The 21,817-nt window shown below is 41.8% G+C and overlaps 1 protein-coding gene across 3 annotated transcripts in view; it reads right to left on the reverse strand.

Moving 5' to 3' along the window:
• Positions 1 to 3,400: 3,400 nt before the first annotated feature.
• The window catches only part of unc13bb (unc-13 homolog Bb (C. elegans)), a 102,446-nt gene continuing 84,029 nt past the window's right edge, over positions 3,401 to 21,817 (reverse strand). The window contains exons 26-42 of one of the 3 annotated variants that reach the window (XM_070441853.1): positions 19,124 to 19,250; positions 18,934 to 19,030; positions 18,703 to 18,846; positions 14,525 to 14,602; positions 14,113 to 14,190; positions 9,634 to 9,657; positions 9,378 to 9,401; positions 8,874 to 8,897; positions 8,340 to 8,428; positions 8,037 to 8,183; positions 7,749 to 7,872; positions 7,508 to 7,639; positions 7,203 to 7,350; positions 6,790 to 6,846; positions 6,448 to 6,540; positions 6,190 to 6,349; positions 3,401 to 6,046 (exon numbers count right to left, since the gene is read on the reverse strand). In XM_070441853.1, the coding sequence (XP_070297954.1) occupies positions 5,761 to 6,046; positions 6,190 to 6,349; positions 6,448 to 6,540; positions 6,790 to 6,846; positions 7,203 to 7,350; positions 7,508 to 7,639; positions 7,749 to 7,872; positions 8,037 to 8,183; positions 8,340 to 8,428; positions 8,874 to 8,897; positions 9,378 to 9,401; positions 9,634 to 9,657; positions 14,113 to 14,190; positions 14,525 to 14,602; positions 18,703 to 18,846; positions 18,934 to 19,030; positions 19,124 to 19,250 (1,832 nt within the window). In that variant the 3' untranslated portion in view covers positions 3,401 to 5,760. The remainder of the gene's footprint in view (positions 6,047 to 6,189; positions 6,350 to 6,447; positions 6,541 to 6,789; positions 6,847 to 7,202; positions 7,351 to 7,507; positions 7,640 to 7,748; positions 7,873 to 8,036; positions 8,184 to 8,339; positions 8,429 to 8,873; positions 8,898 to 9,377; positions 9,402 to 9,633; positions 9,658 to 14,112; positions 14,191 to 14,524; positions 14,603 to 18,702; positions 18,847 to 18,933; positions 19,031 to 19,123; positions 19,251 to 21,817) is intronic. The other 2 variants (XM_023983879.1, XM_023983880.1) reach the window with 2 other exon arrangements.

Genomic DNA, 21,817 nt, shown 5'->3' on the forward strand with positions numbered 1-21,817 from the left:
CTAGCGACTGCTTGTGGCGGGCCGGGGACCTGCAAGCTGACTTTGGTCGCTAGTTGGACGGTGTTTCCTCCGACACATTGATGCGGCTGTCTTCCAAGTTCAGTGAGCAGTGTGTCAAGAAGCAGTGCAGCTTGGCAGGGTCGTGTTTCGGAGGACGCATGGCTCATGACCCTTGCCTCTTCAGAGTCCGTATGGGAGTTGGCTCATGACCCTTGCCTCTCCCGAGTCCGTAAGGGAGTTGCAGCGATGGGACAAGACTAACTACCAATTGGATATCACAAAATTGGGGTGAAAAAGGGGATATAAGTTGACACACACGCAGCTAACAAAAATATATGGAATTGTCTGCTCTACTCAAAATTGCAACCAACTAATTACAGCATTACCAAAAAAATGGTAGAGGCAAGTGGAAGAAGTAAGGGAACCTGTCTGTCGGCCCTGCATTAAAGACCAAAATGGTTAAAGAAAATTGGTAGAAATAAAAAAGTCATACTAGTTTAATTTAAGGACCAAAAAATTTACAGCTTTGCTAAATAGATTGCAAAATATTTGGATAGAGATTTTCAAAGTACCGATTCCATGGCACACGAAACAACGCGGGATCCAACACTTACAGTGGAGTTTTTCAATTTAAATCATACAAAATTCTTGCAACCAATAGAATGTTATATGTATGGGGGACACAATCATGCAAGCTCCGCGGATTTATCTGCGAAGAGACTCATTAGATAATTTGTTTTGAAACGGTCCATATGTAGCTTGTTTTTGGTCACAGGTTCAGGAATGGCTGAAGAATTACAACATTTACCTGGAGCTAACTCTGCAATAGGACTGTTGGGTGATTTTAAAAGTCATTCAATCAATAATACTTTTAGAATTTTAAAATCTTTAATTTACCATCTGTAGAAACTATGAGAATAGAAAGGTTCAGAACTTTTGTGAAACATCACAGCACAGCTGAAAAATATATGGCAAATAGATATCATAACCGGATGGTCTTCAGAGATACAGTTGAAGTCGGAAGTTTACATACACTCAGGTTGGAGTCATTAAAACTCCACAAATTTCTTGTTAACAAACTATAGTTTTGGCAAGTCGGTTAGGACATCTACTTTGAGCATGACACAAGTCATTTTTCCAACAATTGTTTACAGATTATTTCAACATTCACTGTATCACTATTCCAGTGGGTCAGAAGTTTACATACACCAAGTTGACTGTGCCTCTAAACAGCTTGGACAATTCCAGAAAATGTCATGGCTTCAGAAGCTTCTGATTGGCTAATTGACATAATTTTAGTCAATTGGAGGTGTACCTGTGGATGTATTTCAAGGCCTACCTTCAAACTCAGTGCCTCTTTGCTTGACATCATTGGAAAATCAAAAGAAATCAGCCAAGACCTCAGAATTTTTTTTGTAGAGCACAAGTTTGGTTCATCCTTGCTATAATCGCTGCCAGATGTGCTTCAAAGCACCGAGTAAACGGTCTGAATACCTATGTAAATGTGATATTTCATTTTTTATAAATTAGCAAACATTTAAAAAAAAACTGTTTTTGCTTTGTCGTTATGGGGTATTGTGTGTAGATTGATGAGGAAAAAACAATTGAATCAATTTTAGAATAAGGCTGTAACCTAACAAAATGTGGAAAAAGTCAAGGGTTCTGAAAACCTCCAGAAGGCACTGTACACTGAGTGTACAAAACATTAGGAACTAACTAATGCTCTTTCCATGACAGACTGACCAGGTGAAAGCTATGATCCCTTATTGAATTCACTTACATCCTCTTCAAAATCAGTGTAGATGAAGGGGAGGAGACAAGGATTAAAAATCCTTCTTTAACCTAAGACAATTGAGACATGGATTGTATGTGTTTGACATTGAGAGTGAATGGGCAAGACCACATATTTAAGTGCCTTTGAAAAGGATATGGTAGTAGGTGCCAGGCGCACAGGTTTGAGTGTGTCACCACTGCTGGGTTATTCACACTCAATATTTTCCCATGTGTATCAAGAATGGTCCACCACCCAAAGGACATCCAGCCAACTTGGAGCATTGGAGTCAACATGGGCCAGCATTCCTGTGGAACGCTTGACACCTTGTAGAGTCCATGCCACGATGAATTGAGGCTGTTCTGAGGGCAAAAGGGGGTGCAACTCAATATTAGGAAGGTGCGCCATACCAAATGTCATGGCCCCATGTCCATCGGCTCAGTTCTTATAGCCCTAGTTTGATATGGTGCCATCTAGTAGTGTAGTGTGGCTGACTATTCTCAAATTCATTCGAGGCTAATTCATTGAGTCTATATACCAAATCTGGAGTCAATCTGACTTATGGTTCATGAGGATTAAGTATTTTTTGCATTAGCATAAGTGCTAACGTGCATCTATAGGTACAGTCCGGCCATACAGTATTTGAATACAGAAAAAGAAAATCTCAAAACCATTAAGCGACTGATGTAATGAGTCTATATACACAAAATCTGGAATGAATCTGGCATATGGTTCATGAGAAGATGATTTTGAGCATTAGCTTTAAATATGAAAATAATTAGTTGTTAATAGTTTCCATGTTTTTTGAGAAATCAACAAGAAATTCAGTGTGGTTCATTTTAGGGACGTCCATGATAGCGATGACGTTTCAAGTTGATAGGCCACCATGGAAGTGGATTTACAGTGGTTTAAATGGACACAAATCAGATGTCTCAATAACTCAGCCATCTTTTGACCAATCCCTTAGTTTGAGAAAAGCTAAGTTTGGAGAAGTACCATGGTCCTACATTCCAAATTGAGTCAGCTTTTTTATGATTATTTAAAGCATTAGTTTTACATAGTCAAATTTGATTGTTAAGGTTCCTTATTTTTGAAGATAAATGCCAAACTTAACACTTAAAAGTTTTGAGTTGATGGGCCATTGTCTAGTGGATTTAAAAATGGACAAGTAAAATCATATTTCCTGATTTATCAATTACTCAGTCATCTCTTAACCAACCCCTTAACTTAATTTGAGAAAATCTAAGATGTACCATGGGCCTACTATTTGGTGTTAGTGTATGGTTCATGAGAATACGTTTTTCAAAAGTAAAAAAAATAAAGTGTCCAAGATGGAGGAAAATCTATCCTGACGGACATTATGGGTCCTTGAGGAGAATTTGTTCAGGATGAGGAGACGCCTACATTTTGTTTTTTTGAAAGACACCTACATACACGGTTTCAAGTGTTTAGGTCAAACGGGCCACCGGATATGAGGGTTTAAGTGAGACTGCTTATAACAGAGCCACCTTTAGGCTAATTGGTAGTTGGCCTGTAGTTTCTGTGTGCCAAACTCAAAATCAAAGTAACCAATCTATATGAGTTCGCTGTGAACTCCTAATAATTAGCCAGACACATCAATAGTTATTTCTTAAATACTTTATACAAAATTAATACATTGTAATGTACACATTTTAATGATCAATACCATGATTTTTCCAGTTGCAAAATACAAATAAAACTTCACAAAAGTCCAGTTACTTGGACATACAACACGTGCTAACTAACTATTGTAGTGATTTAATTATAGTGCAATGCTTCACAAGATTAAAAAAAAATGTATAAAAAAAATGTAATAAAACGATAAAAAGTGAACACTTGCACAGCTTGGCACAAGGAACATGTATGTTAGTGGCAGTGCCCTCCTTAGAAGTAGACATTTTCCCCTAAATCAACAGCCAAAAAGATGTATTCACATTGGTACTGTATACTGCATATAAAGCCCATATATAGCTTTAACAGTGTGTGATGTTGCAGTTTTCTTCTTTTTGTGAACATCAAACTGACTATTATTGTATGGACAACGGCAGTGTTACTTGACAATTAGCAAAATATTTTTTTTAGGCGTGATATGTTACATTTTTTCTCTCCTTATTTCTATCAGGGATATGACAGGCATGCATTACCCCTTACTGTGTATACTGTAGATCCAATAGAACTCATGATACAGTACTGAACATCTTCACATCATTCCAACATTTTTTAAGAGGGATCAAAACGGAAAACAAAAATATGAATAGTATATCTAAGAAAATTACTACATCTAAACGAAAAATATAAATCCTCCAATACAATTAAAAACAAAAATAAAGTAACAGCAATAAGGAAAATCACATTGACAATATCAGTCTGATACGGTTCATTTAGGTCAAATTGACCAACCCTCTGCATCGTTGTGAGACAAAAGAAATACACAGAAAATGGGGGGTAAAAACATGTATATAGAAATCTTCTATTATCACCAATGTAAGGCCACTCAGAGATACAAGGAAACATAGTTGGAAAATATTTGGAAACCGAGGGCTTGGACTGCCTTTTCCTAGCCTTGTTACGAACCATACTAGCCTTTCCCTCATCTGAGATGAAAATCGTTTAAACTCCTCTGGTCCCAAAAGACCCTCTAGGTTCAGTTAGTATCTGTAGGGTCCTGCTAGAAAACTGCAGTAAAAAGCCATTCAAAACCACTTTGAAAACTATACTCAAACGCCATCTAGCAGCCCTCTGTTTGCAAAGTAGACCAGAATCTACATATGGATTAAATACATAAAAACTATAAATAAAATGGCTGTCATTGAGGGTTGGCAACATTAGCCAAATGTTTGTAAAATGTTGTATTCAACAGGGTTATTTAGCAGTGATTACTAAGTTCAAGACAGGGCCCTACATACACCATTGCCGTTTTTAATGTAAGAAGCAATAGTCCATATTAAAGTGCTCACCACTCTCTATCCTTAAAAGGAAGTTTCTCTCTGGATAGAAGGCAGCCCTTGCGTTAAGAACATTTATGACAATTTAGACTAAAAAGTATTACAGTAGTTCTCATTCAAAGTGCATTGTTAACACTGTATGGGACTAATGGGTTATGAATAGGAGCCCAATACCTGACAAGGCACACAACTTTACAAACCCTTTACATTGAGTGCTGTTGCCATTACAGTACCTCCTGTCAAAAAATAGGGGGGAGACTCAAACATAAAACTCACTTTAGAACCACCACATGGCACTAATTCCAATAGAAAAGTGAAGTGTGTTTTTTTTGTAAGGGAAAAAATTGGATTTGTACACTATAATTAGGAGTAGGGTACTTGACATGTGGTAGAAGTCCAAACGATAGAAACCAGGTGAATCTACTTCGACCAAAACACCAACAATGACATCCTGCGTTTGGACCCTAATAGTGGCATCAATGATGTGAACATGGATCCTGAAGAACACTAAAGAGAGATTGAGGAAGATAAACCGCTTTCTACTACAGTTACAGTTTTGTGTCTGAACTTCACACATTCACAGCTTCTAAAGTGTAAGGCATCAAACATATGGCCACAGTTGGGGGGTATTGCACATGAACACTAGGGGGGATTGTGGGGTGAGGGGAAGACCCTGTACTGAAGTACATACAGGCTGGCAGGAATTGATTGGCATATAGCGCCCATGGCATGTCCATAGTGCCAGACTGGCCGACCCACAGTAAGTACAATATCGTGTGAGATTGTGTCTAATAACCATTGAGAGAGAGAGAAACTAACTACGTATGTGTAGGAGATAGTGAGTGAGGGACACAAAAGGGGAGTCTGAGAAACACAGTGAGTGACAATGTGATGGTGAACCAGTGTCCATCAAACAGCCAGTAGCAGCCAGGGGACATTATTAGTCCAAAGTAGTCAAAGTGCTCCTATTACTTCCCACTTCACTAGAGGCCCTTCACACCCCTCCCCTCCTTCAGGGAGACCTCATCTGCCCTCCTCCTCAGAGCGTATCTCAGACTTGAGCTTGACGAACTCCTTGGCCACCTCGTCGTTGGAGCGCTGGGAGAGGATGCGCATGGCGGTGAGGCCTGTCTCGTCCATGGTGACACGCTGACCCAGGGGGCACCAGCACGCCACACTGCCCTTCTCTGCCACATCCCGCAGCTGCATCACAGCCATGCCCACCACCCGATCGGCACGGCCAAAACAGTAGTCCTTCACACACATCTGCAGCTCATAGCACTCAAAGCCATCCTCATTACCTAGGATACTGAGGAGACATGGAAGAGGGGAGGGAGAGAGATAATTTCTTACACTTTTTTTTTTTACAATGAGCAATGGCTATTTCAAGGGACTACATATGGATCATTGTAGGCAGCATGCTACTGTACTATTGCTTGGCTCTGCACTCACAAGTGAAAGGTCTCGTTGAACTTGGGCGCCCAGCTGTTGTTCTTGGACTTGGATTGGAACTTGCGCTTCTTGTCACTGAGGTGTGGTCCAATCATGGTGATCTCCACAAAGGGCCGGAACATCCCAGACGTCTGCCACTTCAGATCATTGGCTCCCACCACTGGTACAACGAGGAAGGAGATAAGTTTGTTTGTTGGGAGACACAGAGAAAAGGGTTTATTGGAGTCATTCTTTCCTTAACTCTACAAATATACAAACCTTTGACAGTGACTTTGTGCTCCCCAGTACCAGGGTGGGTGAATAGGTCGATCTGAACGGATATTTCTCCCACCGGCTTGTCCACTCCTGACCCTAGCGCACACAGATGGAAACAAGACATTATCTTCCAGTGGTAGTAAGTGTGATTATAGATACCAGTAGTATCCTTTAGGGAGGAGGAGGAGAGGGTATGGGTAGGGTCATACAACCAGGAGGAGGAGCAGTCAAGGTTGGTGTTTGGGGCAAACTCACCCACAGGGGCAGGTGGGAGGGGGTTTATGTGCACAGAGTAAAGGAGACCGGGGTTGTTAGCACATGCTATCCATTAACAGCACCACCTACCCCTGGAGGGTTGTATTTTTTCGTTGGGAGTTAACCTAATACCCTTCCCATTGTGCACTGGTGAGGAGGCAGCAGAAAAGATCACAAGAGAGAAGACAAATAAGCAAAGAAAGTGTCAAATGGCAGCAGTGAGTCATTTTAGAGTTAGACAAATCACAGCACACACAGAAAAGTCACAGAGCCAGTGAAAGTTAGTTTCTAGGTATGTAACAGAGGCACACACAGTATTTAGCTGATAGATCAACTTCAAGCCCAATACTAAATAGAACAGTGCTCAAGAGGGAGCCTCTCTGGTGACCAATGGTGGCAAAGCAGGGGAGAAGCAAAGGTCTTATTTTATGACTAATGTATTTAGTTAGACACAATAGGAAGCAGACTGATGCTATTGTGTGTGCGCATGCACGCCGCCTCACCTTGTGTGTGTTGTGTTGTGACGAAGGTCTTGATGAGCGTGTCTGTGGTCTGTGTGTAGAGGGACAGAGCGTGGCGTAGTGAGGTCAACTCAGGACTCTTCTCCAGGAACGCCTTCTTCAGACCGTTCCCTCCTGCATGGAAGTATTGCTGCAGAAGAGTGCGAGAGAGCGAGATGAAGAAGGTTTGATTCCCTACTATACAATGAATGAGGACTGTAATTAAAGGATCAGAAACACAGTCCCCTCATCATCTAAGTAGTAACTTTACCACAGGTGTATGTTTGCCTATAAACTGAAACACAAACTTTGATTGTGTCCAGTGCTATATCCATGACAGCACACTGTTTAGGTGTCAGGCTTTTGGCCTCTCCTGCCATGTGATCCTTGAGCTTGGAGAGCTGCCCCAGTTCCTTGGCTGCAGACAGGATCTGAGCCCCCTGAGGAGAGGAATACACATAACATTAGGTGACGGTGTGTTTGGAGTAGAGAGTCGTGAGGAAACGGGCCAGGTTTGAGGGTAAATGTTAGGAGGGTGTTAGGCCTTACGAATGTGTCGTTGCCTTGGGGCAGGACGATGGTTTTCTCCAGGCTGCTCATCACAATCCTCCACAGCTCTTTCAGAACCCGCTTTAGAACGGTCTTCTCACATGCTGTGGCAAACAGCGTTAACCTGCATAGACACACACGGACGTTTAATGAGACAACACATACAGCAAATCAACAAATACACAATCACGCAACATTCTGACAAAAAAAAATGACTTCAGAGGGAATGCACCAAAATGGACACCACCAAATCAGCAGCCAATAGAGAAGCAGGAGGGATCCACTCACTTTGAATCCAGGAAGTCCATAAGTGGCCGTAGCATGTTGTCCGAGTCGGCCTCCACCATGTTGTGGCTGTTGGTGTTGACTGGGCCCTTGATCTGGTACAGCAGACAGGCCATCTGTCTCATACAGTCATCAATACGGACCTGGAAACTACAGGAGAAAGGAGCCACATGGGTTAGGGTTCAGAGCCAAAATGGACTCCATATACTACAGACTGAAGCTGTGTGCATGAGTCCACAGTAGAAACATTATGAGTGACATAGTATGGGGAGAGTGTACATGTTGGAGTCCTGGGACTGTGTGTACCTGTTTCCAAACGTGGTACTCAGCTCATCCAGCACATTGTTCAGCTTGACCTGAAGCTCATTCAGGAGGTCACTGGCTTCTGTGTCCAGCTGCATACAAACAGGCAAACACACAGATAGTCAGACAGACGCAGAGAAGCACACAGAGACAGTGTAATAAGTCTGAGTACAGAATTTTTTTTGTAAAACAGTTAAGCATGATTCTCAAAAACCATAGATATGGGGGAAAACAGCAACATAATTCCCTTTGATGCCAGATAATACACATACTGTAAAGTATGCGAATTGCAAGCCAAAGTAGAGCACACACAATAATCCAGCAGCAATGGAGAAAATGTGTTATTTTGCTTTTTGCCAGTAGATGAACAAGCATGGCAAGAAAAGGCAATGGTCACTCAAACATTGTTTTCAGAGAAACTGTGAAAAATGTTTGACTGAAGTAGCGAGATTCCCTATACTTGCAATGTCACTGCTACTTCTCTTCCAGTTAGTTAGTCATTGTTATTAGAGCCAACACTCCTGTAGACTAACCCACCTTTTTGTCGGTAATAATCACCACCTTCAAAGAAAGCAGATGAAAGAAAATGGCGGTTTAATATGACAGCAGATTCATTGACTCAGAAGTATATCCTATTGGAGGACCACCAGGGGTCACAATGTGTCCCGTATCTACAACCACAGCATCAGTCTGACAGAAACCATCTCAGAGGCCTAAAGCAACCCCAGCCAGACAGATGACAACATGATGTGGCCCATTAAGCTAATGCTTCAATAGGCCAGCTGATACATGGACTGCCAGGGACTAGACTACATGTCTAGATTCCAGACAAGAATATAGGACAGCTGTAGGGGAGACTACTGAAGGAGTTCTGCACCAGTGGATACGAGGAAGGCTTACAGGGGCTATAGGGAGAGATTGAGTATGTTTTTCATGAGCCTCCTGTACGTGTGTATACTGCTGAGTAAGTGACAGTTAGTGAGAGTGATACAGTGTTAGTGGAGATGGGCACTGATGATGTCACATCCTTACTACACTCACCTTCTCCTCGTCTTTCTTTTCAGGCTATCAGAGAGTGGGAGGGGGAAAAAAGGAGATGACCGTATTTATTGCTGTCTTTTATCAAGAGCTAGTATGAGGTAAAAACTAGAAATACATGGCAAATATCTGATGGTGCTACAAAATAATATTGTACCAATTGGGAAATGTGTTGACCAATGAACCAGTGACATTTTTGTGAGCAGCATAGCTACCGCTCAACTATACAACCCAGGGAGAAAGGCAAACTCTAACCCACCTTTTCCTCTGGGGGTGCATCCATCTTTGAGAGAAGTAAAAAAAAAAGTAAATATAAAAAAATAAAAAAAGTGTCAAATGTGTCTTTTGTTGCAATAACGAAAGTACGGACCAGCAACAGACCCAACTAGTACTAACAGCAGGAGAAGATTTAGGATAATAGACTTAACCAAAAGACAAAATTGGAAAAAGATATACAGTAAACCTTTGCATAGGACTACATACTGTATGTATGCAACACTTGTTTGTAATGAACCCACCTTCTCTTTGTCAGTCTATTGAAAACAAAAGAAAAGGGAAAATAACTAAATCATTAAACTGCATAGTAGTCTGAAAGTAAATGACGTTGTGGGAAGGAGATGTCTGTGTAATGGAGCGCAAGACAGCTGCACTTGGATTTAGAGAACAGGTAAGGGACAACAGTACCGTAGTCATATAGGGGAAGAGTGTTGCACCAAACAGATGACCAGTGAAAAACCCAACAAGATCAAAGTTACCCCGGTAACGATGGTGGTGTCCATTCCCACCATGAGAAGGCACAATGACGTGGCGAATACGAGTGTGACCACCACTACGTGAGTGGAGAGAGGGGCAGTGAGTGGGAATGACGATATGTAACCATGACGATATCAGTGACAGTGTGTCACTGACACAACCTCTACTACACCAACAAACCTCAACCTGCTCCTCCTCAACCACCTCCTCCTCCACACTTTCCTGGAGGGTTGGAGTGAGACAGAACACAAAACATATTGTGAACCTCCAGCCGGAGGCAGAACGGTTGATAAACCCTCAGAACTGATTGATACACTGAGTCGGTTTACAAGTTACATCAGCCGACCATGTCAACAATGACAGCAGTATCAGACAGTACAGTATCATGTTCTGTATTTACAGTGCATTCAGAAAGTATTCAGACGCCTTCCCTTTTTCCACATTTTGTTATGTTACAACCTTATTCTAAAATTGTTTAAATGAATAATTTCCTCAACAATCTACACTCAATACCCCATAATGACAAAGCGAAAACAGGTTTAGAAATTTTTGCAAATTTAAAAATAAAAAACAGAAATACCTTATTTACATAAGTATTTAGACCCTTTGCTATGAGCTCAGGTGCATCCTGTTTCAATTGATCATTCTTGAGATGTTTCTACAACTTGATTGGCGTCCACCTGTGGTAAATTCTGTCTATATAAGGTCCCTCAGTTGACAGTGCATGTCAAAGCAAAAACCAAGCCATGAGGTCGAAGAAATTGTCCATAGAGTTCCGAGACAGGATTGTGTCGAGGCAGAGATCTGGGGAAGGGTACCAGCATTGAAGATCCCCAAGAAAACAGTGGCATCCATCATTCTTAAATGGAAGTAGTTTGGAACCACCAAGACTCTTCCTATAGCTGGCTGCCCAGCCCAAATGAGCAATCGGGGGAGAAGGGCCTTCGTCAGGGAGGTGACCAAAAACCCAATGGTCACTGACAGCTCCAGAGTTCCTCTGTGGAGATGGGAGAACCTTCCAGGAGGACAACCATCTCTGCAGCACTCCACCAATCAGGCCTGTATGGTAGAGTGGCCAGAAGGAAGCCGCTCCTCAGTAAAAGGCACATGACAGCCCGCTTGGAGTTTGCCAAAAGGCACCTAAAGACTCCGACCATGAGAAACAAGATTCTCTGGTCTGATGAAACCAAGATTGAACTCTTTGGCCTTAATGCCAAGTGTCACGTCTGGAGGAAAACTGACACTATCCCTACGGTGAAGCATGATGGTGGCAGCATCATGCTGTGGCAATGTTTTTCAGTAGCAGGGACTGGGAAACTAGTCAGGATTGAGAGAAAGATGAACAGAGAGATCCTTGATGAAAACCTGCTCCAGAGCACTCAGGACCTCAGACTGGGTCAAATGTTCACCTTCCAACATGACAACAACCCTAAGCACACAGCCGGGACAAGTCTCTGAATGTCCTTGAGTGGCCCAGCCGGAGCCCGGAATTGAACCCGATCAAACATCTCTGGAGAGACCTGAAAATAGCTGTGCAGTGGCGCTCCCCATCCAACCTTACAGAGCTTGAGAGGATCTGCAGAGAAGAATGGGAGAAACCCCCCAAATACAGGTGTGCCAAGCTTGTAGCGTCATACACAAGAAGACTCAGTGCTGTAATCGCTGCCAAAAGTGCTTCAACAAAGTACTGAGAAAAGGGCCTGAATACTTATGTAAATATGATCCGTTTTCTATTTAATACATTTGCAAAAATGTAAAAAAAAACGTTTTGCTTTGTCATAAGGTACTGTGTGTAGACTGATGGAAAAAATACAATTTAATAAATTTTAGATTAAGGCTGTAGCGTAACAAAATGTGGAAAAAGTCAAGGGGTCTGAATACTTTCCGAATGCACTGTACGGAAAAGGGATCGTCAGTTTTCTATTTGAGGTTCAAAAACAATAGATTTTATATATATATATATATCCATGTACAGAATGTCCATACATGCACATACATAATGTCCTCGTGTTACACCCACCTGCCGCCATTCTATCATTTTGCCCATGTTGCCCTAGGGGGGAAAAAGAGGGGGAAAATGCCCAAGTTTCTTTTATTCCTGCTAACTGCACAAAGTCAGCACCACAGTTTGAAGGTCAGAGTGCTTATAATGAAGACCTGTGTGAAGGATTTCCAGGAAACAGATAAAAAGACATGTGGTACAGCAGAATGTTCATTATCAGTCAACGGTTTACGACCATTCCATTATATTGTACAATTTTGAAGATACTGTAGTTTATTTGAGTATTTCTGACTGTCAAAATAAAACATTATTATTATTATTATTATTTTTTTAATTGGTGCTTGTTGACAATGAAACTTGAACAGTGTGTCTTGTTTTTTTAAGTGTCTAATTGGTGTTGACAGGCAGAAAAGCGTGAGTCAGCATGTACTGTGAAGTTCCTGTGAACTATTCCTACTGAGCTTCATCTGGGACAACTCAATTCCTAATCACTCCTTCCCTCCCTCCTTTACAGGAGCCCAGAACAGTCCGCCTTTCAAGTTCATCTCCTCACAGCACGACGCAGAGCTTTGACGACAACATCACGGCTTCACACAACCCCAGGGTTGTGCTTCTTTGAAAACACAGCTCAGATTAAAGTTCCACTCTCTACATTCATTAGATGAACACTGATTGTCTTACCTTAGAAAAACCCAACCACAAGCCATATGCCATTCATCAGCAGTGAAGAAACAAACCATTGTGGATACGAGCTTATTCCAGGCATTTCACACTTTCACAGCCCCAATAATCTGAAACTGATCCTCTGGGTGCAGAAGTTCTTACCATTACACTTCCATACCCTCAAAAGACTAAAGACTCATCTAATTGGCCACAGGGAACTATCATGTGAGAAATCTAGCTCCAGTAGTTGACTGTCTATGGTTTCACTATGGGGGTTCATAAAGGCTCTATAGAGGGTGAAGTTATGACCTGCTAGTCAGGGGGAAGGTGAGTTAGACAATACTTAATATGCAACAGGATCTTCAACAACACTTTGGCAACTATCAAACAGCCTCCAACCAAAAGTGAACGAACACCCACCTTCTCGTCCTCTTCCTCATCATCATCCACCTGCTCGTCAATCTTAAGCAGCGAAGGAAACACCCATTTAAAGTCAATTTGTCAAAGTCTAGTGCTACAATTCAGCCATGGGTGCGTAAACCAAAACGAAGGGATTACTAGACCAAACTACAAACTGTTTTACTCAACATCCAAACCACATAATAACTGACTTACTACGCAGTAAGAATGGAACAATCATTCAGAATAAAGCATGTCCTAAACATACTTAACATATAGATACTACATTGTGCTCTTAAGTAGGGATGCTAAACATACTGTAGGGACGGTAATGAAAACCTATAGACCGCACATAGCTTTATGAAGTCTAGGAAATTGATCTAGGGACATAATAGAATCACCAAGGGCATATGTTAATGTAACAGTCTAGTAGTCTACACAGTAAGCACTGGCTGATAGCTGCTATTGATCTAATGCTTTATTCCACATGGCAGGATACTACAGGATACTACAGGATACTGCAGGATACTACAGTAGCACACATCCACTTCTCAACTCTAAGTCAAGTGAACCATCTCCCTACCATTGCTTCCGCTTTTGCAATCTGGTACGGAAAGACACAAACAACACGTTCATAATCTTGTCTATATAGAGCAAAAAGTTGAGGTTCTTCATTTCTCTAGGTGTCATGCCAGAGGAGCACATCATTCACTCCTTTAAATCAAAACCTGCTAACACCAACGGCTGCTCAACCGTCTGCATGAGCTCAGAGACACAATGCGCCTGTCGTCTTCTCCAGGAGGTTCCTGGTGGTCCGGAGCACAGTGAGTATGAACATTTTCCACCCCGATTCCATCTTACCCATCTGTGAAAAAAAGCTATTTGTTATCATCTTTTCCCGTACATAGAGTTGCTGCTTACCTGTTTGGCACCCATGGACTCAAACATCTTCTCCAGCTGGATACGCAACTGCTGCACGTTATTCATCAGTACACAGGGCTACAATGGGAAGAGAGCGAGCAATAGAAACAGAGACCATTTAAAGGTTGAAACTCCCTTTGAAAACACTAAGGATACAGTGCATTCGGAAAGTATTCAGACCCCTTGACTTTTTCCCAAAAAAATTACGTTACAGCCTTACACCAAAATTTGCAAAAATGTCTAAAAGCCTGTTTTTCCTTTGTCGTTTTGGGCTATTGTATGTAGGGGGAGAAAAAAACAATTAAATACATTTTAGAGTAAGTCTAACGTAACAAAATACAGAAAAAGTCAAGGGGTCTGAATACTTTCCGAATGCACTGTATGTTGTGTAAGGCAGAATATGAAGACTTACGATCTTCTCTTTGTCAGAGTAGGAGGGGAAGCTCTTGGTCAGAATGGCACTGTACTGCAGAAGAACTTTGGCAATAGTCTGTGGGGAGGAAAACAGGTCATTACAGTGTAATTGGAAATATATTATCTCATTCCAACCACTAAATGACTGTCATCCTTTTCTGTTAATGGGAAGTGGCCTTTAACACTGGCTAGAGGCTAGTCTGTTTTTTAGGTAAAGTTAGAGTGAGGGTTTGTGAGGTTACTGTCGGGTAATTTTTCTGCACTACTGCTGGAAAGAGTCCTCTGAAAGTAGGAATGCATTCCCTGAATATATTCTCTGTGATGAAAAACCTCAGTCTCTCTATAGACTGTGCCAGCCCAAGCCCAGCTAGAAAGAACGATTGTCGCATTAGACATTTCTATTTAATGAGAACATATCATATCCAATTCCTTTACACAAATGTTAAAGTCCCCAGACAATGCTCGGGCTGCTTTTATAGAAATAAGATTTTCTGGGGCTAATATCTGTAATAAGGGTATAGTACTCTAAAATAAGAAAAGCAATGGTAAGGATTTCTCTAAAGGGCAGAGTTGGCTGCTTTCCGAAGAAAATGCAATGGGCGGTCATGATCATTAATCACTTTAATGAGATTTGGGGCTATTTCAAAAGGTTTGAGCAAATGCCAAACTTTTCTCCCAGTAACCAGGTTTCCATCCAACCATTTCATGCGAGTAAAGTACATGTCGGATAAAAAAATGTTGCGACAGGCCTGATGGAAAAGCTCATTTGTCAGTAAACTTTTCAAATGTCGAGAAAACAAAATACACTAGACAAGGTGGGATCTTTGTGTGTCAGTAAAATTAATTGGAGAGAAATGGCGGGGTAAATGTGGAGTCACGCAATGATATGTTGTGTGGTCCTCACACTACAACTCGGGAAGGCATACAATTTATTAGGCTACAGACTAAATAAATTCTGATAAACTTCACAGGGTTGGGCCTCCCGAGTGGCGCAGCGGTCTAAGGTACTGCATCGCAGTGCTTGAGGTGTCACTACAGACCCAGGTTTGATCCCAGGCTATGTCACAACCAGCCGTGACCGGGAGTCCCATAGGGAGGCACACAATTGTCCCAGCGTCATCCGGGTTAGGGGATGGTTTGGCGGAGAGGGCTTTAATTGGCTCATGGCGTATTAGCGACTCCTTGTTGCGGGCTGGGCGCCTGCAGGCTGACTTCGGTCGTCAGTTGAATGGTGTTTCCTCTGACACATTGGTGCAGCTGGCTTCCGGGTTAAGTGGGCGGGTGTTAAGAAGCGTGGTTCGGCGGGTCATGTTTTGGAGAACGCATGACTCGACCTTAACCACTCCCTAGTCCGTTGGGGAGTTGCAGCGGTGAGACAAGATGGAAATTGGGGAGAAAAAAAAAAATACAATAATTTAAATTTAAAAAACTTTTAAAAAACATATTTTGACATAACTCTTGCAGAGCTGGTGAATGGTAGCTTTCTGGTCAGAGATCTCATCATATTCAAAAACACATGTTTTATGAACAAAACCATTAGATTATGACAGTAATCTAGCCTGGGCTAAAGCAATAAAATCTTGTTCTGATGCCGATTGGCTTATTTTTAAGCAGTTACGAAACAAGTGTTCTTTTCTTCTCAGGAAGGCCAAGTCTGAATATTTTATGTCTGTTACCACTGATAACCTGAATGACCCTAGAAAGTTTCTGAATGCTATTAAGTCTATGTCTGGTAACAGTAATGTTAATGAATTACCGTCATGTGTTTTGAAGGACTCTGTTGCTGTATATGACAAAACTGAAATTCTGAATTGTTTCAATGAGCACTTTGTATCATCTGGTAGGCTGTTTGATTCAGTGTCCTCTCTCTGTACAACCCTGTGTGGATGAACCCATGTCCTCTGTCTCTGTACAACCCTGTGTGGATGAACCAGTGTCCTCTGTCTCTGTACAACCCTGTGTGGATGAACCAGTGTCCTCTGTCTCTGTACAACTCTGTGTGGATGAACCAGTGTCCTCTGTCTCTGTACAACTCTGTGTGGATGAACCAGTGAGAGCTGGTCAAACTTTTAGCTTTTTTCCCCATTCTCAGTGCAGGAGGTGCATAAAGCCCTGAAATCCTTAGATCAAAGAAAGCCTGCAGGTCCTGATCTTTTGGATCCCTGCTTTTTAAATCTGGCAGCTGATTTCATAGCTGAACCACTTACATATCTGTTCAATCTAACCCTGGAATGTAATGAAATTCCAAAGATCTGGAAATCAGCATTTTTAAAAGGGGGAGATCCAACTCTTAAATAATTATAGGCCAATCTCAAAGCTGTCACCCCTGGTGAAAAAACTTGAAACTCTTGTAAGTGAACAGCTAAGAGTTTTTATTTACTAACTCTATTTTATCAATGTACCAATCGGGCTTCAGGAAGAAGCATAGCACAATTACAGCAGCCATAAAGGTTTTAAATGATATCACTGAAGCCATTGACAAAAAGCAGCACTGTGTCTCACTTTTTATTGATCTCTCTTTGGCTTTTGATAAAGTTGATCATGCTATACTAAGGCAGAGATTGTTGAGTGTAGGTCTTTCGGAGCATGCAGTTGCATGGTTTGCTAACCATCTGTCTGATAGAACTCAGTTCACTCAATTTGATGGGCTTATGTCTGTTAAATTGTCTGTCTTTAATGGTGTGCCCCAAGGCTCTGTACTTGGTCCTCTCTTATTCACTATTTATATAAATGATTTAGACAAAAATGTCCAAAATGCACACAACTTCATTTTTATGCTGACGATACTGTTATTTACTGTTGTGCCTCATCTCTTACAAAAGCTTTCCAGAACTTACAAACTGCTTTTTATACTGTTCAACATATCTTGTGTCAATTGAAGCTTATCCTCAATACTGACAAAACTAAACTAATGGTGTTTTCTAAAGCAAGAAATAGACCTCTGAACCTTTCACCTATTACTACCCGTCAGGGCAAGGAGATTGAGGTTGTAACCTCATATAAATATCTTGGAATTCTAATTGATGACGGCCTCTTTTAAATTGCATAATCAACAATTTACAAAAAAATGTAAACTGAAATTGGGATTTTATTTTAGGAATAAGGCCTGTATTTCTTTTGAAGCCAGAAGGAGGCTAGTATCAGCTACATTTATGCCTTTACTAGACTATGGGGATATTTTATATATGAATATGCTTCCGCTCAGTGTTTGAGATCAATTGACACTCTTTACCATGGCACTTTGAGATTTATTTTAAACTGCAAAACCCTTAGGCACCACTGCACTTTGTATACACTTTGTATTTTATTTACAAAGCCATTTTGGGTTTACTACCTTTTTATTTGGGCATTTTTATTGTTCAGAAATGTGGTGGGTACTCTCTTCGTTCGCTGGACTTTATCCTGCTAACTGTTCCAAATGTCTGAACTGAATTTGGTAAAAGGGCTTTTATGTACTCTGCGCCATCGTCTTGGAACACGTTACAAAATAATTTTAAACTGGAAGAACTTGTCCCGATTGGTGTTTTTAAATCACTGATGAAGGATTTTGAGGCTGATTCCCTGACCTGTCAATGTTTTTAATTTGCTGTTTATGATTTTGTTACTCTTGTGAATTCAATGGTTTTTACTAGATTACTTGTAGTTTTTCATGTTGTCTGTCTAATTTTTGTAATGACTTGGTGCTGCCTATCTTGGCCAGAATGCTCTTGAAAAAGAGATTTAAAATCTCAATGAGCCCTTCTTGGTTAAATAAAGGTTACATAAATAAATAAAATTAGAGTTGAAAATGCGGTGGAAGCCCATTTAACCTGTAATTTTTTATTTTGGTACATGGAAATGTAACCACACGTTATTTTTATGTGCACTACGTCATCACGCACAGCCTTTATCCGCAACAAGTCCATTTAATGGAAACACATCTCTGGTGGGAAAATGTGCATATATTTTTTTAATTACGATTTTTGTATATTCACATTAAAATAAGTTGCCAATTGGATGGAAACCTAGCTATTGTTTGAAAAACATTTCAAGCCAAAAGTAGAAATCAAGCATGACTCAGGTAGAGGTTCCGTAAAATGAATCTCACAGATGGTGGAGATATGAGAGAGCAATCTATCCCAACAGGCATTTGTCGACAGGTCAGACAGGTAGCTAGGACAAGGAGGGTAAGGTTACCTTGGCGAATCGTCGGCTGTAGTGGGCCATGACCTTTGGGTCAGGACAGTCCAGTTTCTTGATGATCTCAAAGCTCTGGTTGAGCTGGGTGAAGACGTCCACCACCGAGCAAGAGAAGAGAGCATGCTCAGATGTCTGCTGGAACTGGTGGGAGAAGGAGACGGAGACAATTGTAACTATATAGTTTATAGTGAAGACCTGACAAAGAGAGGTTATTTTCCCGTTACTCACTCCATCTTTCTTGTCTCTCTCCAGAGCTCCATGCATGAACTCCATGGAAACGCTTTCATTCTCATCCAACCACTGCAGCACAAACTGTAAGAACCACCTGCACATGGGAAAGATTGGCATAAGGGGTAAAATAGAGAGAACCTATTTTTATACACATTTCTTAAGTTTAGACAAGTCAGGGTTAACTCACGATGGGTAGTCGGGTACAACCCCTTTGAAGTTTGGCAGGTCCTTCACATACTCATTGTACAGCCACTTGACCTTGAAGTGCAGGTTCATGTAGTCGGCACTCTTACACAACCGGTGCTTTTCATGCTCTGTGGAGACAAACACACCAGAGAGTGAGTGCGTGTCTCTCTGAGGGTGTGTTTCTTTTTGTGAGTGTGTGTGTGTCATTGTGTACAAGTGTGCATAAATATGCACCTATGTATGAGTGTCTGAGTCATAATATTACTGTAAGAGTAGTATGGATATTTAGGGCACAGAACAGGTAGGATTCAGTAAGCTTGGAGGTAGAGGAGTGAAGAGCAGCCAGCCATCCCCAGCGGGCTGTACAGCCACAGCCAGGTGACATGAGGGCTCTCCTCTCTCAACTGGGCTTTGAAGTGGGTTTACTGCAGGCTGAGTGTGTGGTGGGCGGCTCCAGTCCCCTTGTGCCACTGGGCACGGTGATTAACACACACACACACACACACACACACACACACATTCAACCATTCAACCATTCAACCATTCAACCATTCAACTCTCCTGTGAGAGACATTTATCATTGGGAGAGTGTGAAAAGGAGTTTCATGAGGACAGAGGAAAGTTAGAGAGATGTACAATCCACCTCTGGGGAGAGGAGGTAATAGATAGGGTCCTGGGAGACATGAGCAGCTGTCACACCCAGCACATATACTCCCTGCGTCTGTCGCCCTCTCGCTCTGCATCTCACATCCCCAGAACTCCTCCATCCTCCCCTGGAATACCCCTCTCTCTCGCCATCCCACATCATCCCTCTCTCCATACTCAGCTTCAGTGTAGCTTGCTCCCCATTCCTCTCCCTCCCTAGTAATCCCACTCAGCCCTCCGCCTTGCACATCATTCTCTATCCTCAGAAATGAAATCAGAGACGGAATAAGTAAAACATCGTCGGAATAAGTAAAACATCGTCAGAAACTGTCCGACCACAGAGAAACAGCCTTCCCTATAGGGTTACCTTTGCATCTCTGTTGGGAATGACAGTTTTCACTGGAAACACAGATCTAAAAATGTTTATATGTTGGGGGTTCTGGGAGGAGAACAAGACAAGAGGAGTGATGGGGTGGAGTTGATGCTCTTACCAGCATAAAATGTCTGCCCACGAAGGTGGAATTCAGATGGGGCTAGAACACAGAGAAATGAGCACGGACCGAAGGAACGAAATGAAAGACAAGAACAAGGCAACACAATAGAAAGAAATAGATCAAGATAGAAGTGGAGAGGAGGATGGAATGGAGACGAGCCATAAACAACTGATGAATGCAAATGGCTTGCCATCGTAAATTCTGTCAACTTTTGGCCAGATTCACACAGTAGTGCTCTGGTAGAAATAAAATGATATTCAACACTAAAATACATTTTATAAACTGGGTGGTTCCAGCCCTGATAGCTGATCGGCTGACAGCCGTAGTATATCAGACCGTACACCAGGGGTATGACAACACGTTTTTTTTTACTGCTCTAATTAAGTTGGTCACCAGTTTATAATAGCAATAAGGCACCTAGGGGGTTTGTTGTATATGGCCAATATACCACAGCTAAGGGCTGTGTCCAGAACAGTACCTAAGAACAGCCCTTAGCTGTGGTATATTGGCCATATAGCATACCACACCCCCTCGGACGATATTGCTGAAATATCTAACGGCTAACAGAATACTGGCACATCTTGTAGAATAGCATAAGAAGAGGGTCTCTTATCATTTACAGTACAGTATGCAGTCTTACCCTGAAGCCACTGGTAATGATCAACGTTATCCATTACTGAAAGAAAGACATGGTAGAAGACACACACAATGCTGAGACAGAGACGGAGCCACAGACAGGGGGTGGAGAAGACAGACTGGGGAGATTTCCTTTTCCTTCTACTGTTACTTAGTACACTCCACAGGTACAGTTGAAGTCGGAAGTTTACATACACCTTAGCCAAATACATTTAAACTCAGTTTTTCACAATTCCTGACATTTAATCCTAGTAAAAATGCTCTTTCTTAGATCAGTTAGGATCACCACTTCATTTTAAGAATGTGAAATGTCAGAATAATAGTAGAGAGAATGAATTAGTTCAGCTTTTATGTCTTTCATCACATTCCCAGTGGGTCAGACGTTTACATACACTCAATTAGTATTTAGTAGCATTGCCTTTAAATTGTTTAACTTGGGTCAAACACTTCGGGTAGCCTTCCACAAGCTTCCCACAATAAGTTGGGTGAATTGTGGCCCATTCCTCCTGACAGAAATGGTGTAACTGAGTCAGGTTTGTATGCCTCCTTGCCCGCACACGCTTTTTCAGTTCTGCCCACAAATTATCTATAGGATTGAGGTCAGGGCTTTGTGATGGCCACTCCAATACCTTGACTTTGTTGTCCTTAAGCCATTCTGCCACAACTTTGGAAGTATGTTTGTGGTCATTGTCCATTTGGAAGATACATTTGTGACCAAGCTTTAACTTCCTGACTGATGTCTTGAGATGTTGCTTCAATATATCCTCATCATTTTCCTTCCTCGTGATGCCATCTATTTTGTGAAGTGCACCAGTCCCACCTGCAGCAAAGCACCCCCACAACATGATGCTGCCACCCCCGTGCTTCACGGTTGGGATGGTGTTCTTCGGCTTGCAAGCCTCCCCCTGCCAAACAGTTCC

This window comes from Salvelinus sp. IW2-2015, linkage group LG4q.1:29 (genome assembly GCF_002910315.2).
Source record: "Salvelinus sp. IW2-2015 linkage group LG4q.1:29, ASM291031v2, whole genome shotgun sequence".
Lineage (NCBI taxonomy): Eukaryota > Metazoa > Chordata > Actinopteri > Salmoniformes > Salmonidae > Salvelinus > Salvelinus sp. IW2-2015.